Raw genomic sequence first — 20552 nt, forward strand, 5'->3', positions numbered from 1 at the left:
GCGGCCATAGAAGATGAGTTCATGTGGCAAGGGAGGGGCCTCCAGTGCAAACGCCTTCAGGAGTGCGCATCGCAGGTGAGCCTGCTCTGCACATCCTGACAGCCGACAGCACTTCTCTGCCTGGCCCTCGTCCTGCCTCTGCTTTTTTGTTGTTCAGTCGCTCAGTCGTGTCGGACTCTTTGGGACCCCATGGACTGCAGCACGCCAGGCTTCCCTGTCCTTCACCATCTCCCGGAGCTTGCTCAAACTCACGTCCATTGAGTCGGTGATGCCATCCAACCATTTCGTCCTCTGCGGTCCCCTTCTCCTCCTGCCTTAGCCTCTGCTTAGATTTCTTAAAAATCTGGTTTTTTTTTAACTGTTCATATTCTTTGCCCCATTTTCTGTTGGATTGTTGGTCTTTTTCTTAAGGACTTTAAGAGCTTTTTTATAGATTAAGAAAATCAGTCTTTTGTTTTCATTGCGTTCTGGTATTTCTCTCAGGCTCAAATGTCATCAGACTTTGTTTCTAGTCTTTCTGCTGTGCAGAAATTTTAAAAAATTGTTTTATGCTGTTAAACTTATCAAGCTATTTTTCATGACTTCTAGGATAGTGTATTATGTTTTTAAGGACCATCCTCATTTCAAGGTTATTTTTAAAAAATCCTCCCATGTGTTTTTATATATTTTTGATCCATCTGGAAGTTATTTTGGAGTAAGAGATCAGGTGCAAAATAATGATTTTTTTTTTTCAGATGGCAACCCAAATGTCCCAGCACCATTTGTTGAATAATCCTTCTTTCCCCCAATTTGAAATGCTGTCTTTTCCATATAGCCAATTTCCATATGTACGCAAGTCTATTTGTGGACTCTTCTGTTCCAGTAAAGGGTCTGTCTATTTATGTGCCAGAATCACACTGTTTTAATTATCACACTTTATATTTTATGTTAATAACTGGGAGTGCTTGGTCTCCTTGCTCTTTTTAAAGATTTTTCCCAATACTCCTGAATACTCTTCTCAGTCAGCTTGTTACTTCCTATGCCTTCCCAAGTCCTCTCGGGACTTCGCTGGAATCAGATGAAATCCGTGTGTACTAATATAGAGAGAATTTACATCCTAAGATACAGGGTCATTCTAGGCCAAGAACAGGCTGTGTCTTTCCTTTTATTTCTGTTCCGCAGAAGCATCTTTATGTTTTCCTGAGCTGGATCTTCACGTTCAGGTTGGGATGATACTGATATTTCATCTTGTGACCATTGAAAAGGGCCTCTTTTCCTTCTATTATATTGTTACTAACCGAGGTTTCTGGACTCTTTGATCAACAGAAATTGATAAGAAGTCGGCTGAGAAGTTCAGGCACGGCTTTGCTGGGGCTCGAGCTGTAGCACACAGGAGTGAAAGCAAGAAATTGTTGCCCTGGCTCTCTTCCCAAGGCAGGGGGGAGCCGGTCCCTTAAAGGGAGTGAGGGTGAAGATGTAGCTTACCTGCCCTGCCCATCCCCTCCATGGTGCTGTGAGCAGGGATCACAGCAGTAACCCTGCTTTTGCTCCCAGCTCCTCAGAAGTGGCAGTTGGTTTGTGACCTTTTTGTGTCTTGTTGTTCATAATTTGCCCCATTGGGCCTGTGAGCAGTTAGTTTTAATGCTTTGTAGTTCCTTTAAAAAAAAATTATTTATTTGGCTGAGCCGGATCTTAGTTGCGGCATGTGGAATCTAGTTCCCTGACGAGGGATTGAAACGGGACCCCCTGCATTGGGAGCATGGAGTCTTAGCCCCTGGGTCACCTGGGAGTCCCTGAGTCCCTTATAGTTTCTTTGGATTCCGTTCTTTGGGGAGGCATTTGTCTAGGTGCAAGCGCAAGCTCTCTGGAAAAGGGTCCCAGGTCTCAGCCTGTCTCAACACATTCTGGCCCGTAGCTCCTGGTCTGTGTGAAGGATATTGTTTTCGTATCATATTTTGGTTACTGGTTACTCATTCACTTCATAATGCTTCTCACAGTTGCCCTGGGTTTTCCAAGTATATGGTCATTTCTTCTGTAACGAATGCATTTTGTGTTCTCATTGCCTCGTTTTTCATTTTTCTTAACCTCACTACAACCATGGTGCCTCCAGAGCAATGGTAAATAGTAATGGGATGCTGGACATGACTTGTCTCTACAGATTTGGGACAGTTTCTAGTGTTTCACCATTAAATATCATGCTGACTTTTGGCTGAAGAACTATTTGCAATTCTTGCCATATTAAGAGTTTTTCTTGTCAGGAATGGATGTAAAAATTACATCAGATGCCTTTTAAGTATCAGTGGAGGAGGTCACAGATTACACACATCCTCCGTCTAATGTATTGATGTGAGGACTGATTTCTGGGAAAGGTATTCCCATGGTGACTCATTGTAGCTTTCTTGGTTGGAACTGTACTTTGCTGTGGTGGATACATCATTTCCCAGGTGCTGGATTTTGTGTTGATGTTTAAAATTTAGAGTGATTTAGTCCTTTTAGCGGGGCTTCCCAGGTGGTACTGGTGGTAAAGAGCCCACCTGTCAATGCAGGCAGATGTAAGAGATGCGGGTGCGATCCTTCGGTTGGGAAGATCCCCTGGAGAAGGGAATGGCTACCCACGCCAGTATTCTCACCTGGAGCATCCCATGGACGGAGGAGCCTGGTGGGCTGCAGTCAATAGGGGTCACAAAGAATCAGACATGACTGAAGCAACTTAGCACGCACGCCTGTCTTTTTAAATAATAATTCTCAGACCATCTCCTCAAAGCCCACCAGCTGGTATATTCACCCACATCCAAGCTGGTGCTGTGATGTCTGGCCTCCAGCTTGGGGCAGATGAGGCATCCAGAGTTTCCCCTGCCCAGGGCCTCCGGGGAGGTTATCCTCTGTCAGGACACAAGGGGAACACTGCAGAGAGAGTCATCAGAGGATGGTAAGAGTCAGTGTGAAGTAACCCACTCCTCCTCACACCCTCACCTCCCCAAAGCCTCACGAATTCTCTAACAGACAACTGTTCAGTGCGGGGCCAGCCTGCTGCCCTCTTTGGACAGAGATGCTGCCGCCTTGGGGCTGTCTGGCAGCAAGCCGACCCAGCCAAGAGCCACCCTTTCAATCCAGAAGACCCTGGGCTCGTGACTATCCCCAGGTAGGGGAGGGTCCTGCACAGGGTGCCCGGGCCAGCAGGGGCAGCAGGCGGTTCTTCTGGAATCCACCAGACTCAGATCTGGCACTGGCTGAAGTCTTGGCCCAGGAGCCTAGTGGGTGGGTGAGAGGACTTGGGTCACCCCTCGTGCCCTGTGCTGGGCGCCTCCCAGACGTCCTCGCCTCACAGCTCAGCCTGGTGTCCCTCTTGGCAGGCTGCAGTGTCTTGTCCCACCAGATGTCCTGTTTGGGGGCCCCAGAGGCGGGCCTCCCCCTGTCAGGTTCATGTAAGGGGCAGGCTTTCAGTGGTCAGTCCTCGTGTAAAGGCCTCCCCACCACCCTTCTGGGTGTCAGCCAGCCACGCACTTCATTCGTTCATTCTTGCACTCCAAAAACCTCAGCCGAGTCCTGTTGTACTGAAAAGTGCTAGGAGCTGGGGATCCGGCTGGACCACATCTTCTTGGTATCGAGGCGCTTGTGACCTCTAGTGTCACGGTGTATGTGCCTGCCACCCAGTCCAACTCAGTGGTCAGAGCCAGACTTCCTGGGTCTGAGTCTAGGCATCGCGGCTTTCGCTCTGTGGGACCCTAGGCATGTTTTCCAGCCTCTGTCACTCAGTTACCTCGTCTTTGAAATGGAGATAAGGACTGTACCTGCCTCCTGGCTGCTGGGAGGGTTAAATGAGCTGTGATGGGCAAAGCGCTCAGAGCCTGATCCAGCACAGAGTAAGGGCTTCACAACTGTTAAATTAAACACAAACTTCTTGAGCACACACACTGCTAGAAGGCCCAAACTGCAAAAGATTATCATTTTTTTCTTGATATCTTGATTTTTTCTTGGTATCTGCTCATTTTGTCAAAAAGGGGGAAGAAGAAATCCTGATGCCTTAGGATGTGGGAATGAAACCTAAGCCTGGTCCTGTTTGGCTGCTGCTGTTTCAACTGTTTCAACTGAATTGCTCTTCAGTGGAAAAAAGTTCCCAGACAGTGTGGCAGATTACTCACACTGGCACCTGGGCCCGGCCAGCCCCTCCCTGTTCAACATTCAAATGGGTGTACATCTGGGGGCACCAGCGCCGCCCCTGTCATATGGCCCGACAGTCCTTGTAGCTTCTTCTGGAAACAAGCACCACATCCAGTTATAATCCGTATAGAATGGCCTGCCGACAGGGTCAGGGAGCGTTTGGCCTGAGGAAGGGGGTTTGGCTGGCTGTGCCATCAGACATGACGTGAGATCAGAGTAGTCGCTGGATTTCAGTCCTGCTAGAACCATCCTGGCATTTACTGTCCCAACCAGAGATGACTCGGCAGGTGGTATCCATCTCACAGATCTGTCTGGGCTCCAGAAACCAGGCCTTGTACACACGTAGAGGAGAGGGGCTAGACCGTCATGACACGGCTTTATTTTAGACTGCTTCACAGGGCTATGGCCAGGGCTTTCAGAGGGAGGAATCCCTGAGATTCCTCCAGGCCTTTAGGCCCGTGCCTTCCAGGTCTCTCCATGACAACCACCCTCCTCACCTTGTGTGGTCCCCAGAGAGGCCCTGAGGGGATATCAGGTTAAATAACTTCCTCGGGTCATAGAGTTAGGACATAGTGGAGCCACAATTCACCCCCAGATCCTTTGGGCTCCAAACCAGGGTCATAGACATGGCCCAGATTGCAGGCCAAATTCCCCTCTCTTTTTTTTTTTTTTGTACAGTCCATGAGCTAAGAATGGTTTTAGCATTTTCAAATGGTTGAAAAGATCAAAAGAATATTTCATTACATCTAAAAATTCTATGAAATTCAGATTTCAGTGTATGTTAATACAGGTTTTTTTTTTGGGGAACATGGCCATGGCCATTTGTTTGCATATTATCTAGAATATGTACAATATGCACAACACAGGCCGAGTTGGGTAGTTGTGACAGAGACCGTATGGGCTGCAAACCCTAAAATATTTACTATCTGGCCCTTTGTGGGAATAGCTTGCTGATCTCTGCTCTAAACCTCTCTGCGGGCAGCCTTGGAGGGCTCCTGCCGAGGACAGGCCTGCATAGGAATGTGTGGAGGACCCCACCCCTTGCCAAGTTCAAGGACAATATGGAGAAATATAGGGGCGTGTTACTGTCTTCGGGTGGACGTAAAAACTGTGGGAAGGTTGGGAGGTCTCTGGGGGCGTGCCACAGGGTTCTGTCCTCAGCCCCGTCCTGCCAACACTTGTAGGTGCCGGTGAGGACGCGGGGGCTCTGGTGGACCCAGTGGAGCGCTCTTGTTTCTTCTGCACAGGGCCCTGGTGTGATTCCCTTTCTCCCCTTTCCTGGGCTCAGAGGTCAGGACATCACCATCTTCCAGTGATGGCCTCTGGACAAGGGATGAGCCTGTGTCCAGATTTGGTCCAATCAGACTGAAAGGAAGGACTGCTATTCCATGGTTGTTGGGGGAGGGCTTCTCTCTCCCCTCTCCCCTCCTTTCTGTCTCTCTTTCTCTCTCTGTCTCCTTTTTGGACATGAACAGGGAAAAACATGGGGACTTCCCGGGTGGCGCTAGTGGTAAAGAACCTGCCTGCCAGTGCAGGAGGCATAAGAGACACGGGTTCAATCCCTGGGCCGGGACGACCCCCCGGAGCGGTCATGGCAACCCACTCCAGTATTCTCACCTGGAGAATCCCATGGACAGAGAAGCCTGGCGGACTACAGTCCATGGGGCTGCAAAGAGTTGGACACAACTGAAGCAACTTATCACACTCACAAGGAAAAACATACCCACAGGTTTTCTGAGACAACACAGGGATGTCCTTAACATTGTGGGGTAAACTGAAGAGCAGAAAGAAACCTGAGTCCTTATCATGACAATAGGAGCTGCTTAAAGGTGCCCCCCAAGCCTGTCCTATTGCAAGGCTCTTGAGGCTTCCCGCTGCAGATCTTAATTTCCCCTGTGGTTAAAGTCACTTCCAACCAGAATTTTCTGTTACTTGTGGCTGTTGTTATTCAAAGTCCAGGAGGCTAAAGCAGTGACTGTCCACCTCAGGGGCTTGTTTAACGGGCTCGTTGCATGGACAGGGCTCTGGCTGTTTGTATCATGGCCAAGCCAGGCCCGTCCTCTAGGCTAAACATGCCTTTTCAGTGGTGTCAGTGATGTCCTTGGTCCACTGCCCCTGGAAACAATCCATGATGCGGCCTTACAGAAAGGGCCCCATGAGTCATCTTATTAAACTCTGATGTGGTTGGAGGGTTTATTATGAATATCAAAACGTACTCATATCACAGAGCCAATTGCAGGGGTTTTATGAGCTCTGTGCCAAGAACCAGGGACAGAGACCATCTCTCATGACCATCTCTGAGGGAAAGGCTCTGTGTCATTGTTCCCACTTTAGGCATCCAGTGTAAGATGAGTCAGGAAAAGAAATGCTCTCCTTCCTGACTGTGATCCAGGCCTCCAGCAGGGTGAAAGTGCTGTTTGAGGGTCAGAAGCTGCATGGACAGTCATTAAAATCTTTTTATCCCCGAAAAAGGAGGAATCCCTACGGTAGCATTTGCTGCTTCAAGAAAAAGTGGTCATGTGTGAGTCTCCCCAGGTGGACAGATAGTCTGCACTGGGAGGCCCCAGGCTGGAACTCAGGGCCAGTAGTATAGGTTAAACAGCAGCAGGACTTCCACTTCAGGGGGCCTGGGTTCGATCCCTAGTCAGGGATCCCACCTGCCACATGTTGGGTGGAAATCCATGCAGTGTGAGTAAGCCATCCCAGTGCAGGGTGAGCTGGCCAGAGGAGCAAGCAGAAGCCCATCACAGCTGGGGGCCAGCAGCTGAGTTAACCAGGGCCGAGATCCCTGAGGGTGGCCCCAGGGCTCAAGAGGCCCGAGTGCTGGAAATGGTAGACTCCCCCCTCAGAGGATGGTGCCCCCACAGGTGCATGACCGCCTGGATCGCTACTGCTGCGGCTTCGAGCCCGAGCCCTCGGACCCCTGTGTGGAAGAGAGACTCCGAGAGAAATGCCGGAACCCCGGGGAGCTGCGGCTGGTCCACATTCTGGTAAGTCCCTGGGTCACCCCAGACTCGGGTCTTCCTGTCTGTCCATCAGCAGACGCTGGTGGCGAGGGTCAGAGGTCACATGACTCTGGGTGTCACAATCCCGTTCTTTTCGGCAGCAGAACCCTTTGACTGTTTCCAGGAAGCCTTAATATATAGAAGGGACAAAAACGAAGCTTGGCGTATGTAGTTGAGGAGGGGATGGGCTGGAGCCAGTGTCACCAACCCCTCTGTCTCCTAAAGACTCCAGGACGCCCTCGGGTCCTGGCAGCTGAGTGTGGTATGTGTGTATCTAGTAGGGCATCCTCATTGTGCCAATAAACGTGGAAATTGTGACCTGGAGCGGGGGAGGAGCCTTCCAAGGCTGCATGTCTGGTTGGTAGCAGTGACAGGGATCTGTCGTGGACCCTATCGGCTCACAGGCTGGGGCTGTGGGGAAACAATGCTTCCAGTGAAAACTAGGACCCAGGGTGGGAAGCCGTGTGCTGAGACGTCAGCGAGGGGCTGGTGGGGCTGTGGGAAACAATGCTTCCAGTGAAAACTAGGACCCAGGGTGGGAAGCCGTGCGCTGAGACGTCAGCGAGGGGCTGGTGGGGCAGAAGAGTCACTGCTGCTGCAGGAGGGGCAAAATACCACCCTGGGGAAGGGCTGCCCTGTCTCCCCCAGTGAGGCTGGTGTCCTCGCCGCCTCCCCTTGGCCATGGAGCATAGCCATCCCAGGAGATGGTGCCCGGGACCGAGCATCAAGCCGCCCGGCCTCAGGCTCCTCACCCCTTCAGTCGCCAGAACAGGAATCAATGCCTCCACTTTGTGGTTTCACCGATGGTGCTGCCACCTGGGGCTACGGGTCCAGGTTTGAGTCAACCAGCTATCTACCAGCTGTGTGACCTTGTGCAAATTACCTAACTTTTTTTGCCTCTGTTTCTGTAAAATGGGGCTGGTATCAGCGGCTGTTTGCCCCAGGGTTGCTAGGCGGGTTCACCAGAGATGGTGCCTGGCCGCCCTGAAACAGCACCAGGTGGAAAGAGCTCACTGCTCTGTGTGGTGGGGGAACAGACTGGGTGAGGAGCAGGGTGCATTGTGTGACTGACAGCTTAGGGGCCCCTGAGCCGCTGCACCCTGACAGAGCCCTGGGGCACCATGTCCATCTTCTGTCCCTGTCCATCTTCTTACCCGAGGTCCGGAGCAGTGACCCCACTCGTCTGGTCTACATCGATAATGCTGGCCGCCTTCAGCACCCGGAGCACAAGCTGAACTTCCGGCTCCTCGAGGGCATCGATGGGTGAGCATCGAAGGGCCTGGGCAGAGGTTCAGGGATGAGCTGAGGGGCCCTGTCATAGACCCCGCGGCCTTGAACCATGGCTCCCAAGAAGTCCACTGTCCAACAGATGGAAGCTGTTTGATGAGCCTCAGGAGGATGTGGGGGAGTCCTGGGAAAGCTAACAGTCAGTGGGCCCCTGAAGTCCCGGATGGGCTGCCCGCTCCCCGGTATCCAGAGCACAGCACGAGTTGCCCTGCTGGGGAGTGGGCAGGCTCCCTTGCCTGGCAGGGAGCTGGCCAGGTAGCCACCTTCCCTGCTCAGTCCTGCTGCACCTCGGCCTTCCCAGGGCTCCTCCTCACTTTGCTCAGGCCAGCAGAGTGGATTCGCCCTCTTAGGGGGCTGGCATCCATCGAAAGCGTCATCCCGTGTCTGCTGTCACAGCAGAGTGGGTGCAAGGGTCCCCGGACAACTAGTCAGCAGGTGGTTCCCCGGGACTTTGTGGGTCCTCAGCTGTGCAAGTTCATGGAAACTCTCTTAAGCCGGCTTTTGCCCTTCTTTTCTTTCCCGGGCTGGGGGACCTTCCTCCAGGTTTCCTGAGCCTGTCCTGAAGGTTCTGGAATCAGGGTGTCTACAGAATATGCTGCTCAAGTCGCTGCAGATGGACCCAGTGTTCTGGGAAAGCCAAGGTGGGCGACAGGGCCTGCAGCAAGTCCTCCAGACCCTGGAGCAGCGAGCACAGGTCCTGCTGCACCACATCCGGACGCACAACCTGACAGTCTTCCCTGACGAAGGCCCGTAAGCCCCGCCCATCCAACCCGCGGCCTTGCGGGCCCCACCCCACGTCCTGGAGGGACTCGTAAGCTCCGCCCACCCCACCCCCTCCCCGTCCTGGCGGGACTCTCGCCTCACCGCAGGCGAGTCACTCACTACACGACCTGAGGGGATAAGCGCCCATCCTCATGGCCACAATTTCTTGTGTTGAAAATGTCTCGAAGACAAAAGGGAAAAGTCAGAAACCAGGAGGGCACCATGGACGCCTTGGGATGTGTCGCATGCTTGGGCTGGTGGAGGAGGTGGTGGGTGTTGGGTTTTCAATCTCATCACGTTCCTTGCTGTCCCCTCAGCTGGCTGTTTATTCTCCTGCAGCAATAAATACACAAGAATGTTCTATGAACTGCTCCAGATACTGTAAAGTCATGCACTGCACATGCACACGCAGAGCTGGACAACTCTGTGTGTGTGTGTATGTCTGTGTGTGTGTAGGTGTGTGGGTATGTATGCCTGGTATGTGGACCTGCCCACATGCACACGTGATATGAGCCTCATCAAGGATCTTTACTGAACTGTACTTGTGGCCCAGAACCGCTCTGGCTGAAAGTGAACTCAGCTCCTAGAAATGGAACCCTGAGCCTTTTGTCTCTATAACCTTTAGATGTTCAATTTTTGTTCATTTATGCTTTAAGACTTGTAAAAGTAATACATGCTCACTAAAAATAAATTCATAAATAATAGAAGCGTACAAGATAAAAAGTGAGAGCGTCTAGAGGGACGTTACTTTGGCACTTCCTTAACGAACTTGCAGCCGAACACTATGTTCTGTATTTGCGGTCTAGTTGACCCAGTTCGTTCTTGTGACCTCAAGGAACTCCCATGCAGGGGCATGTTATATTTCATTTAGCTGTTCTCATCATGGTGAACATTTAGATGGCTCTAACTTTTCACCAATTCTGGACAATGCTGCCACGAACATCTTTGCATGATGTGCAGGTATTTCTGCCGTCTATATTTCCATGAGTGGATTTCTGCATTAGCAGAAATGGGCTAATGGGCATTCTTTATTTTCAGAGAAACTGCCAAATTCCTTTCAAAATGGTGGTGACAGTCTATATTCCTAACCAGAAGGTAGGGGACTAATTGTTTCATTATACCTCATCATCACTTGATATTCTCAGACTTATTGTTTTTATTCATCTGATAGGGAAAGCTATTTTTAATTTTTATTTTTTACTGAAGGGTAGTTGATTTACTACCCTTCAATATTGTGTTGATTTCAGGTATACAACAAAGTCATTCAGTTATATATATTTTTTTCTTCAGCTTCTTTCCCATTATAGGTTATTATAAGATATTGAATATTATTCCCTGTGTTATACAGTAAATCCTTGTTGTTTACGTGTTTTATGTATAAAGGTTTGTATCTGTTAATCCCAAGTTTATCCCTCCCCATCTCCTTTCCCCTTTGGTAACCGTAAGTTTGTTTACTCTATCTGTAAGTTTATTTACTGTGTCTGCTATGTTTACTATATCTGTTTCTGTTTTGTATGTAGATTCTTTTGTGTATTATTTTTTAGATTCCACATATAAGGGAAATAATATTTATCTTTCCTTCTCTGGCTTACTTCACTAAGTATAATATTGTCTAGGTCCATTTGTAGCTGCAAATGGAAATATTTCATTCTTTTTTATGTCTGAATAATATTCCATTGCATTTATTTATCACATCTTCTTAAACCAATCACCTATTGATAGGCACTTAGATTTTTTCCATCTCTTGCCTATTGTAATCATGCTTCTATGAACACTAGGGTGCATGTATCTTTTGGGATTATAGTTTTATCTGAATCCCTGGAGTGGGATTGCTGGATCATATGGCAACTCTGTTTTTAGTTTTTGAAGGCCCATGATGTTTTCCATAGTGGCTGTTCCAATTTACATTCCCACCAACAAGTGTAGGAGGTTTACCGTTTCTCCCCACCCTCTCCAGCATGTTATTTGTAGACTTTTTAATGATGGCTGTTCTGACTGGTGTGGGTGATATATCACTATAGATTTGATTTGCATTTCTTTCTTTAATAATTAGTAATGTTGAGCATCTTTTCATTTGCCTCTTGGCCATCTATATGTCTTCTTTGGAGAAATGTTCTTTTAGGTCTTCTGCCATTTCTTGATTGGGTTGTTTTTGTTGTTAAGTTATATTAGCTATTGGTATATTCTGGAAACTAAGCCATTGTCAGTTGCATCATTTGCAAATATTCTCTCCCGGTTCATAGGTTTTTCATTTTTTTTATGGTTTTCTTTGGTGTACAAAAACTTATAAGTTTGATTAGGTTGCATTTGTTTATTTTTGTTTTTATTTCTATTGGCCTGGGAGACTGACTTAAGAAAACATTGGTATGATTTATGTCAGAGAATATTTTGCCAATGGTCTCTTTAGGAGTTTTATGGTATCATGTTTTATGTTTAAGAAGGCTTCCCAGGTAGCACAGTGGTAAAGAATCCTCTTGCCAATGCAGGAGATGGAGATGTGCGTTCAATCCCTGGGTCGGGAACATCCCCTGGAGGTGGAAATGGTCATCTACTCCAGTATTCTTGCCTGGAGAATCCCATGGACAGAGAAGCCTGAGGAACTTCAGTCCATGGGGTCACAAAGAGTTGGACATGACTAAGCAACTGAGCATGCATACATATATTCTAAATACAAGTCCATTGTCAAATGTATGTTTTCAAATATTTTCTCTCAATCTGTGGCTTGCTTTTTCATGTTCTTAACAGTGACTTCTGAAGAGTAAAAGTGTTTTTTGTTTTGATTAGGTCCAATTATTAATATTTCTCTCAGATATTTTATAGGGTTTTCCAAGTCATTCTTCTAGAATTTTGATACTTTTTTATCTTTCGAGTTTTTGTGGTTTTTAACTTATTGACATTAAATTATTCGTAACTCTCCCTTATTTTAAAACTATATTTATTTGGTTGTGCCCAGTCTTAGCTCACTGTGGCAAGCGAGAAATTTTCAGCTCTGCCATGTGGGATGGTTAGTTGTGGCATGTGGGATCTAATTCCCTGACCAGAGATTGCACCCAGGCCTCCTGCGCTGGGGGTGTGGAGTCTTAGCCACTGCACTGCCAGGAAGTCCCAACTTCTGCTTATCAGTCTTTTAATATTTGTGAAATCTGTATGATGTCACCTCTCTCATAGTATTGGTAATCTTTTCATTTTTGTTTTTATACTGCTCAGTTTTGCTAAAGGCTTATCAATTTTATTCATATTTTCACTGGTTTTTCTCTCTTGTTTTTCTGTTTTCTATTCTTATTTCTACTGCTCTTCTGATCTATAATTTCCTTCTTATCTGCTTACTCTTGGTTTAATTTGTACTTTTTTTTTTTTTAAGTTTTTCAAGGTAGACACTGAAGTCATCAATTTGAAAACTTTTTTTAAAACGCCTAGGCCTTTAGTGCTATAAAGGCCTTTACTTTAGTGCTTTACTGTTAGTGGCATCTCACAAATTTAGAATGTTGGGTTATTGTTTTCATTCATTTACATTTTCTAATTTACTTTTTGATCCATGAATTAATTATAAATGTGTTATTTAGTTTTCAAAAATTGGGGAATTTTCCCAGTATGTTTCCATCATTGGTTTCCAATTTAATTTCACTTTGGTGAGAGAACCTACTTTTAATGTGAATCCTTTTATTAACTTATTTTATGCACCAAAATATTGTCTGAGTTGATAAATGGCCTGTGTGCATTTGAAAAAATAAATATTCTACTATTTGGGGGTATTATTTAAATATGAGATCAAATTGGTTGTCTTGTACGTCTTTACTGATTAATCTTTTACATTTTTACTTACATATTCACATCTTTTACATTGTCAGTGATTTTATCTTCTCTTGTTGTACTAATTATTCAGAGGGAGGTTTGAAATCTCTCAGCCCCGTGAGAGCTCTGAGCACTCTTCCCTCCAATCCCTTTAGGTGGTTCTTTCTTTGGCCTTTGGGAGTTTTGTCATATACATATACTGATCAATATTCAATCAAAAATTTAGCGGGGGGACCCTCTCCTGAGCTCTGAAACTTTCTCTTGTTTTTCCCCTTTATTTTATTATTTTTTAAATTGAAGTATAATTGATTTACAGTGATTCAGGAATACAGCAAAGTGGTATATGCATATATATTTTTTTTCTTTTTCAGATATTTCCATTACAGGTTATTACAAGATATTGAATCCCTATACAGATGATCCTTGTTGTTTATTTTATAAATTGTAGTGTGTATCCATTAATCCCCAATTCCCAGTTTATCCCTCTCCTCCTTCCCCCTTTGGTAACCAGGAGTTTGTTTTATCTGTGAAGCTATTCCTGTTTTGTCAATAAGTTCATTTGTGTCATTTTTTTTTTTTTTTTAGGTTCCACATATAAGTGATGGACTTGTCTTTGTCGGACCTCACTTAGTATGGTCATCTCTAGGTCCATCTGTGTTGTTGCACATGGCATCATTTCATTCTTTTTTATGGCTGGAACTCTCTCTGTTTGAGATCTCTGTTCTCCAGTACTCTGCCCTTTGAACTCTGGCTACTCTGACTACCAAGACTTGCAGCTCTTTGAACTCAGAACTCAGCCTTGTTTTCTTTTCTTTGGCCCTGTGGGCTAGAAAATCTCCATGCAGTAAGCTGGGGAAATCATAAACTCTGCCTTATTTTATTCTCACTGTGCCTCATGAAGCATGCCTGATGTTTTCAAAACCACTGTTTCATATGTTTGTCCAATTTTATAACTATTTCAGGCTAGAGGATAAATCCAGTCCCTGTTACTCTGGACTGGAGCAGAAATCCTAACATCAGCTCTTGACTTCATGACTTCTCCCAATCTTCTCACTCTGACACACTCTCTGCCCAACAGCTATCTTTTTTTTTTTTTTTTATTAAAAAAAAAAACTATCTCTTAAATTTTAAAGTCGGATTACGTCACTTCCTAGCTTAACAATCTTCAGTGGCTCCCACTGCTCCAGAATAGAGCACAGCTCTGGCTTGAGCACAGCTCACACAGCACTGCATGGTATGTTTCATGCTCCCCTCTTCAACTTTACGTACCTCCAACTCCTCCTGTTGCTCTTTGACCTCTAGCTTTATTACTGTGGTCTCTGGTGCCTCAGGGCCTTTGCACATGCTATTTCTTCTGCCTGAAATTCTCTTCCCATATCTCTGCCATCTCTAGTTAGAAAACTCTCACATTCTCCTCAAAGAAGCCCTCCATGACATCTCCAACCAGAATATGTTTTCCTGCTGTCCCTTCCCAGAGCTCTCAGTTCTTTTATTCTACCTTCCTTTTCACTGATTTTTTTACATCTCTGCATGCTTATTTAATCAGCATTGGACTTCTCTGCTGGACTTTAAGCTCCAGGGGATGGCAGATAGTGTCTGCCTTGTTCTCCACTGCAGCTCCAGGATCTGGCACAGGGCTCTATACAGGGTGATGAGCAAGTGAATAAAGAAGGAAAAGCACAGCAGAGGCTGTCCACAGCCCCTCCTCCCTCCCCCCCCCAGCCCTGGTACAGTGAAAGCTTCTTGAGAAAAGTGCCTGGGATTCTCCATCTGAGGTCCTTCTCCACAGATGTGGTGCAGAAGGAGGTTCTGAGACTCCTAGAAGCAGTTCCTGCAAAATGGACAGGAGATGAAGAGTAAAAGCCTCCATTCACACCCCTCTCACACAAGATGACTGGGAGACAGATTCTCCTCAGTCTCCAGAACTCGTCAGTGGGACCCAGCCACTGATTCCCACAGCGGTGGTGTGATTAATAATTCCCCCATATTATCTTTGTTACCTCCCTGTATCACTTCCCCAGCCCTTGGCTAGAGCTTCCTAGTATTGTCTCTCAAACTGCTTTCCCTCAAATTCTTATTTTGGAGGAACCCGACTTAAGAGAATGATACAGCAAATGAAGGTCATAGGGGAGCGACAGATTCCTGTAGGTGGGGATGATCCAAATCATCTATGCAGCATCCAGTGTGTTCCCTGGGCTTCAGAAGTCTGACGTTGGAGAAGGAACAAAGGAGGGAGCTCTCTGTACAAACCCTACAGGCAGGAGTGGGAAACGAGCAGGCTGTATTGGATTTCCTTCCCTGCCCCAGGAATGGAATGGCTTTTCTGCTCCAACAAGCTGTCTTTGATTTGTTTCAAGAATCCTCCTCCCTCATCTTCAGGAACGATCTCCCTTCTCTGAGCGTGATGACCCTTCGCATGCCAGTGAGACAGATCACCTGCCCTTCAGGTCACGTTGCTGACATCAGCCTCGGTACTCTTCCTGCTCTTGCAAAATGTTTCTTTCACAAGCCAGGATCAAGTTCTTGACAGAAGAACAAAGTATGGAACACAGTAGGTTCAGGGGTCTGGCCTCCACTCTCCCACCTCAAATCAGGCCCAGGACTGGCAGTTTCTCCTGTGAACTAGAGAGTGGGTGATAGCAGTCTGATGAGAGCAGGACAGACAGACATTTTCCTCCAGAATTCTTTAGAATGTCTTTCAGATGATTGTCCCCTTCCTGCTTGGCTATGAATCAGGTAGATTTAGTCAGGCTAGAAGGGTTTTTCCAAAATTAAAGGAAGCAAAGCCAGCAAGCCTTCAGCCTTGTCTTTGATGAATGGGACTTGGCCCAGATGCCTTCTCTGAGGTTATATAGTCTGAAAACACACACTGAAGATCCACCCCGAACGCTGATACATACCCCAAATGACGTATTGCACAGAGTATTTGCTGAAGGAAGGGAATTGTTGAAGTCTGATCTTCCCCCTGTAGAAGTAGAGACCCAGAGCTCCCCTGAGCTTCAGTGGGAGACTCCCATCTGTGAGCAGCGCTGTTCCACATAGCGTCTGGGTGAAACTCAACTTGCCTGTAGCTGGACCTCCACCAATCAACTACTGTCCTCGTCAGCAGATATTCTCTGGCTAGAATTTGTATGTGGTATGCCATGGATTGTTTAGGTAGTCTGAAAAGAAAAAAAATAGAGTCTCATTGGGTAACTAAGCAAGTGAGCTCACCCGGGGCATCCTTGCAAGGCAGAGCCGTTATCCGTCTTGCTGAGTTTCTGAGGCTTCACCTGTATGTAGTGCATTCTTCAGTCATACTGCCTCTGGACAGTGGATCAAAAATTGGTGAAGCAGATGGAGGTACACAGCAGAAACCAAGTCAAGGACAACAGACAACTCTGGAGTCCCATGAAGGGCTGGCTCATCCAGAGGTTGCCCTAGTTAGAGTCAGTGGTAAGTGAAGTTAGTCATTTTCACAGAAAGACACTCCAGGAGAAGTGAAATGGACCACAGGAAGAAAAATGAAAGAGTAACACTTCCAATTTAAAAAAATATATATTTATTTTATTTAGTTTTGGCTGTGCTGGGTCTTCATTGCCGTGCGCAGAATTTCTCTAGTTGCGGAATCAGGGATTACTCTTGAGTTGGGGTGCGCAGGCTTCTCATTGCAGTGGCTTCTCTTGTTGCAGAGCACGGGCTCTAGGCACTTGGGTTTCAGTAACTGCAGCACCTGGGCTCAGTGGTTGTGGCTCATGGGCTTAGTTGCTCTGCAGCATATAAAATCTTCCCAGATCAGGAATCGAACCCATGTCCTTTGCACTGGAAGGCAGATTCCTATCCACTTCACTGCTTTGGCTAAGATATGGACACCACCACCACCACCAACCCCGCCTTGACCTACTCTCCTGCTCCCTGTCTCTACCCACCTCCTCCTTGGAAAGAGAACTTGCTAAACTTATGGGTCAGAGCCTGACGTTCACTGAGACATTAAACTTAGTGAAAATGCATGTCCCTGAATTCTTTCCTGCTGGAAGAAACAACTTGTGGTGTGTAAGCAGTTGCACATACATGAGAACACATCTACAGTATAAATTTCTAGCAGGGGGATTTGTGAGTCAAGGTAAGTACATTTAAATTTTTAAATTTTGATAGCTGTTTGTGAATTGTCCTCCAAAAAGGCTGCATCTCATGGCGGGGACTGCAAATAATCTACCCAATATCCATTCACCCTAACTCCCTTAATAATAAAAACATTACATTTGGGGGTCTTCCATGCTGATGGAGTGGCCAATGAGATGTAAGAGGAAGTTTTGAATGAGACTTCCAGGAAAGTCATTTTTGCTTCCTGTTCTTTTTCCTCTTCCTATATGATCTCTGTTGTGATGGTAGGAGCTGCAGCAGCCTTCTTATGACCTTGAGGATAGGCGATATGTACTAAGGATGGGGAATCAAGAAGGCCAAATGAGTCTGGGTCCTTGAAAGCCCTGTTAGAGCTTTCAAACAGCTCTGGGCTGTTTTTCAGACTTCAGCAAACAAAGTCTTAATTGTTTTAAACTACACCAGCCTTCCCTTGTAGCTCAGTCAGTAAAGAGGTAAAGAATCTGCCTGCAATGCAGGAGACCTGGGTTCAATCCCTGGGTCAGGAAGATCCCCTGGAGAAGGAAATGGCAACCCACTCCAGTATTCTTGCCTGGAGAATCCCATGGACAGAGGAGCCTCGTGGGATACAGTTCATGAGGCCGCAAGAGTCGGACCCGACTTAGCGACCGTGTGTATGTATAGGCTGCCCTCTGCTGCTAATAGCCCAATGTAGTCCCTGACTTATTCACATTGATTTATATTCTCATCTGTAGTGTACAATAGTACCTCTTCCTTCATACCACAGATGGTAAGTCATCTACTAGGTATTACATCCTACCCTATTTTTAGCATTTAATTAATTTTTTATTGAAGCATAATTGACATACAAAGTTATATTAGTTTCATGTGTACAGCATAATGATTCAGGATTTGTATATATTGTGAAATGACCACAATAAGTCTAGTTAATATGCATCACTATACATAGTTACAGAATTTTTTTTCTTTTGATGAGAACTTTTAAGATCTACTGTCTTAGCAACTTTCAAATATGCAGTACAGTATTATTAACTGTAGTCACCATGCTGCACATTACAGCCTCATGACTTATTTTATAACTGGAGGTTTGTATCTTTTGACTCCATTCACCCATTTCACCCACCTTCCACGCCCCAGGCTCTGGCAGCCATTAGTCTGTTCTCTGTGTCTAGGAACTTATTGTTTTTTTTTTTTTTTTTTTGGGGGGGGGGTCCTGGATTCTACATAAAAGTGAGGTTATATAGTATTTGTCTTTCTATGTCTGATTTATTTCACTTTGCCACTGGTCCCTATATTTAACTCTTTAGTTTCCAGCAAAATTATCCTTCAAGTAATTCAGGACATCAGGCAGGAAAAAGTGAAGTAAATCACTGGGTTGGAGATCTCAGGAGCAGCCATATTCAAGGGGTGTGTGTGTGTGTGTGTGTGTGCGCGTGTGCACAGGCCTGCTCAGTCATGTCTGACTTTTTGTGGCCCTGTGCACTGTAGCACGCCAGGCTCCTCTGTCCATGGAATTCTCCAGGTAAGAATACTGGAATGGGTTACTATGCCCTCCTCCAGGGGATCTTCCCAACCCAAGGATCGAACCTGCATCTCTTATGTCTCCTGCATTGCCAGGCGGGTTCTTTACCACTAGCACTGGGGTGACTGCAGCTATTTGAGTAAATGAGACACCAGAGAAAGACAAGTGACCTAGGATGACTGTATAGGGTGTGGGGAGACTGGTTTGCTTGGTTAGGTATTTCCCAGGTATGTGTACTGAAAGCACTGTTTTTTCTATGCAAAAGCATTTGCTGTGCCTTACTTCTCTCTCACATTCAGAGTAAAATCTTCTGGAAGCCTGGATGGGCAGGATAATTTAGGTAAGAGTCACTGGCAGGAGCAAAAGGAAAAGGGCAGTGTTGGGGGAGAGAAGATGAAAGAATGGGATGATGCTGAATTTGGCAAAGTTTACATCTTCTTCCAAAACTGAAAGTTTATTAAAGGCAATCATTTGAGCTTCAGTTTCAGGAAGGTTCTAGAATACACAGAAGAACTATACAAAAAAGATCTTCATGACCTACATAAGCACAATGGTGGGATCACTCACCTAGAGCTAGACATCTTGGAATGTGAAGTCAAGTGGGCCTTAGGAAGCATCACTACGAACAAAGCTAGTGGAGGTGATGGAATTCCAGCTGAGCTATTTCAAATCCTGAAAGATGATGCTGTGAAAGTGCTACACTCAGTATGCTAGCAAATTTGGAAAACTCAGCAGTAGCCACAGGACTGGAAAAGGTCAGTTTTCATTCCAATCCCTAAGAAAGGCAATGCCAAAGAATGTTCAAACTACCGCACAATTGCACTCATCTCACATGCTAGCAAAGCAATGCTCAAAATTCTCCAAGCCAGGCTTCAACAGTATGTGAACCGTGAACTTCCAGATGTTCAAGCTGGATTTAGAAAAGGCAGAGGAACCAGAGATCAAATTGCTAGTATCCGCTGGGTCATCAAAAAAGCAAGAGAGTTCCAGAAAAACATCTACTTTTGCCTTATTGACTATGCCAAAGCCTTTGACCGTGTGGATCACAACAAACTGTGGAAAATTCTTCAAGAGATGGGAATACCAGACCACCTGACCTGCCTCCTGAGAAATCTGTATGCTGGTCAAGAAGCAACAGTTAGAACCAGACATGGAACAACAGACTGGTTCCAAACACGAAAAGGAGTACGTCAAGGCTGTATATTGGCACCCTGCTCATTTAACTTATATGCAGACTACATCATGTGAAATGCTGGGCTGGATGAAGTACAAGCTGGAGTCAAGATTGCTGGAAGAAATATCAATAACCTCAGATATGCAGGTGACACCACCCTTATGGCAGAAAGTGAAGAAGAACCAAAGAGCCTCTTGATGAAAGTGAAAGAGGAGAGTGAAAAAGTTGGCTTAAAACTTAACATTCAGAAAACAAAGATCATGGCATTCAGTCCCATCACTTCATGGCAAATAGATGGGGAAACAAGGGAAACAGTAAGAGACTATTTTTTGGGCTCCAAAATCACTGCAGGTGGTGACTGCAGCCATGAAATTAAAAGACGCTTGCTCCTGGAAGAAAAGCTATGACCAGCCTAATGAAGTGAAGTGAAATTGCTCAGTCGTGTCCGACTCTTTGAGACCCCATGGACTGTAGCCTGCAGGCTTCTCCGTCCATGGGATTTTCTAGGCAAGAGTACTGGAGTGGGTTGCCATTTCCTTTTCCAACCTAGACAGCATATTAAAAAGCAGAAACATTACTTTGTCAACAAGGGTCCGTCTAGTCAAGGCTATTGTTTTTCCAGTAGTCATGTATGGATGTGAGAGCTGGAGTATAAGAAAGCTGAGTGCCATAGAATTGATGCTTTTGAACTGTGGTGTTGGAGAAGACTCTTGAGAGTCCCCTGGACTGCAATGAGATCCAACCAGTCCATCCTAAAGGAAATCAGTCC

At 46.1% G+C, this 20552-nt stretch overlaps 1 protein-coding gene across 2 annotated transcripts in view; it reads left to right on the forward strand.

Moving 5' to 3' along the window:
* GASK1A (golgi associated kinase 1A) overlaps positions 1-9853 on the forward strand; it is a 50422-nt gene extending 40569 nt beyond the window's left edge. For both annotated transcript variants that reach the window (XM_006051795.4, XM_006051796.4), the window contains 3 exons: positions 7008-7130; positions 8305-8408; positions 8976-9853. In XM_006051795.4, coding sequence (XP_006051857.3) covers positions 7008-7130; positions 8305-8408; positions 8976-9186 — 438 coding nt within the window. In that variant the 3' untranslated portion in view covers positions 9187-9853. The remainder of the gene's footprint in view (positions 1-7007; positions 7131-8304; positions 8409-8975) is intronic.
* The last annotated feature ends 10699 nt before the right edge of the window (positions 9854-20552 follow it).

The sequence above is a fragment of the Bubalus bubalis genome, chromosome 21 (assembly GCF_019923935.1).
Source record: "Bubalus bubalis isolate 160015118507 breed Murrah chromosome 21, NDDB_SH_1, whole genome shotgun sequence".
NCBI lineage: Eukaryota > Metazoa > Chordata > Mammalia > Artiodactyla > Bovidae > Bubalus > Bubalus bubalis.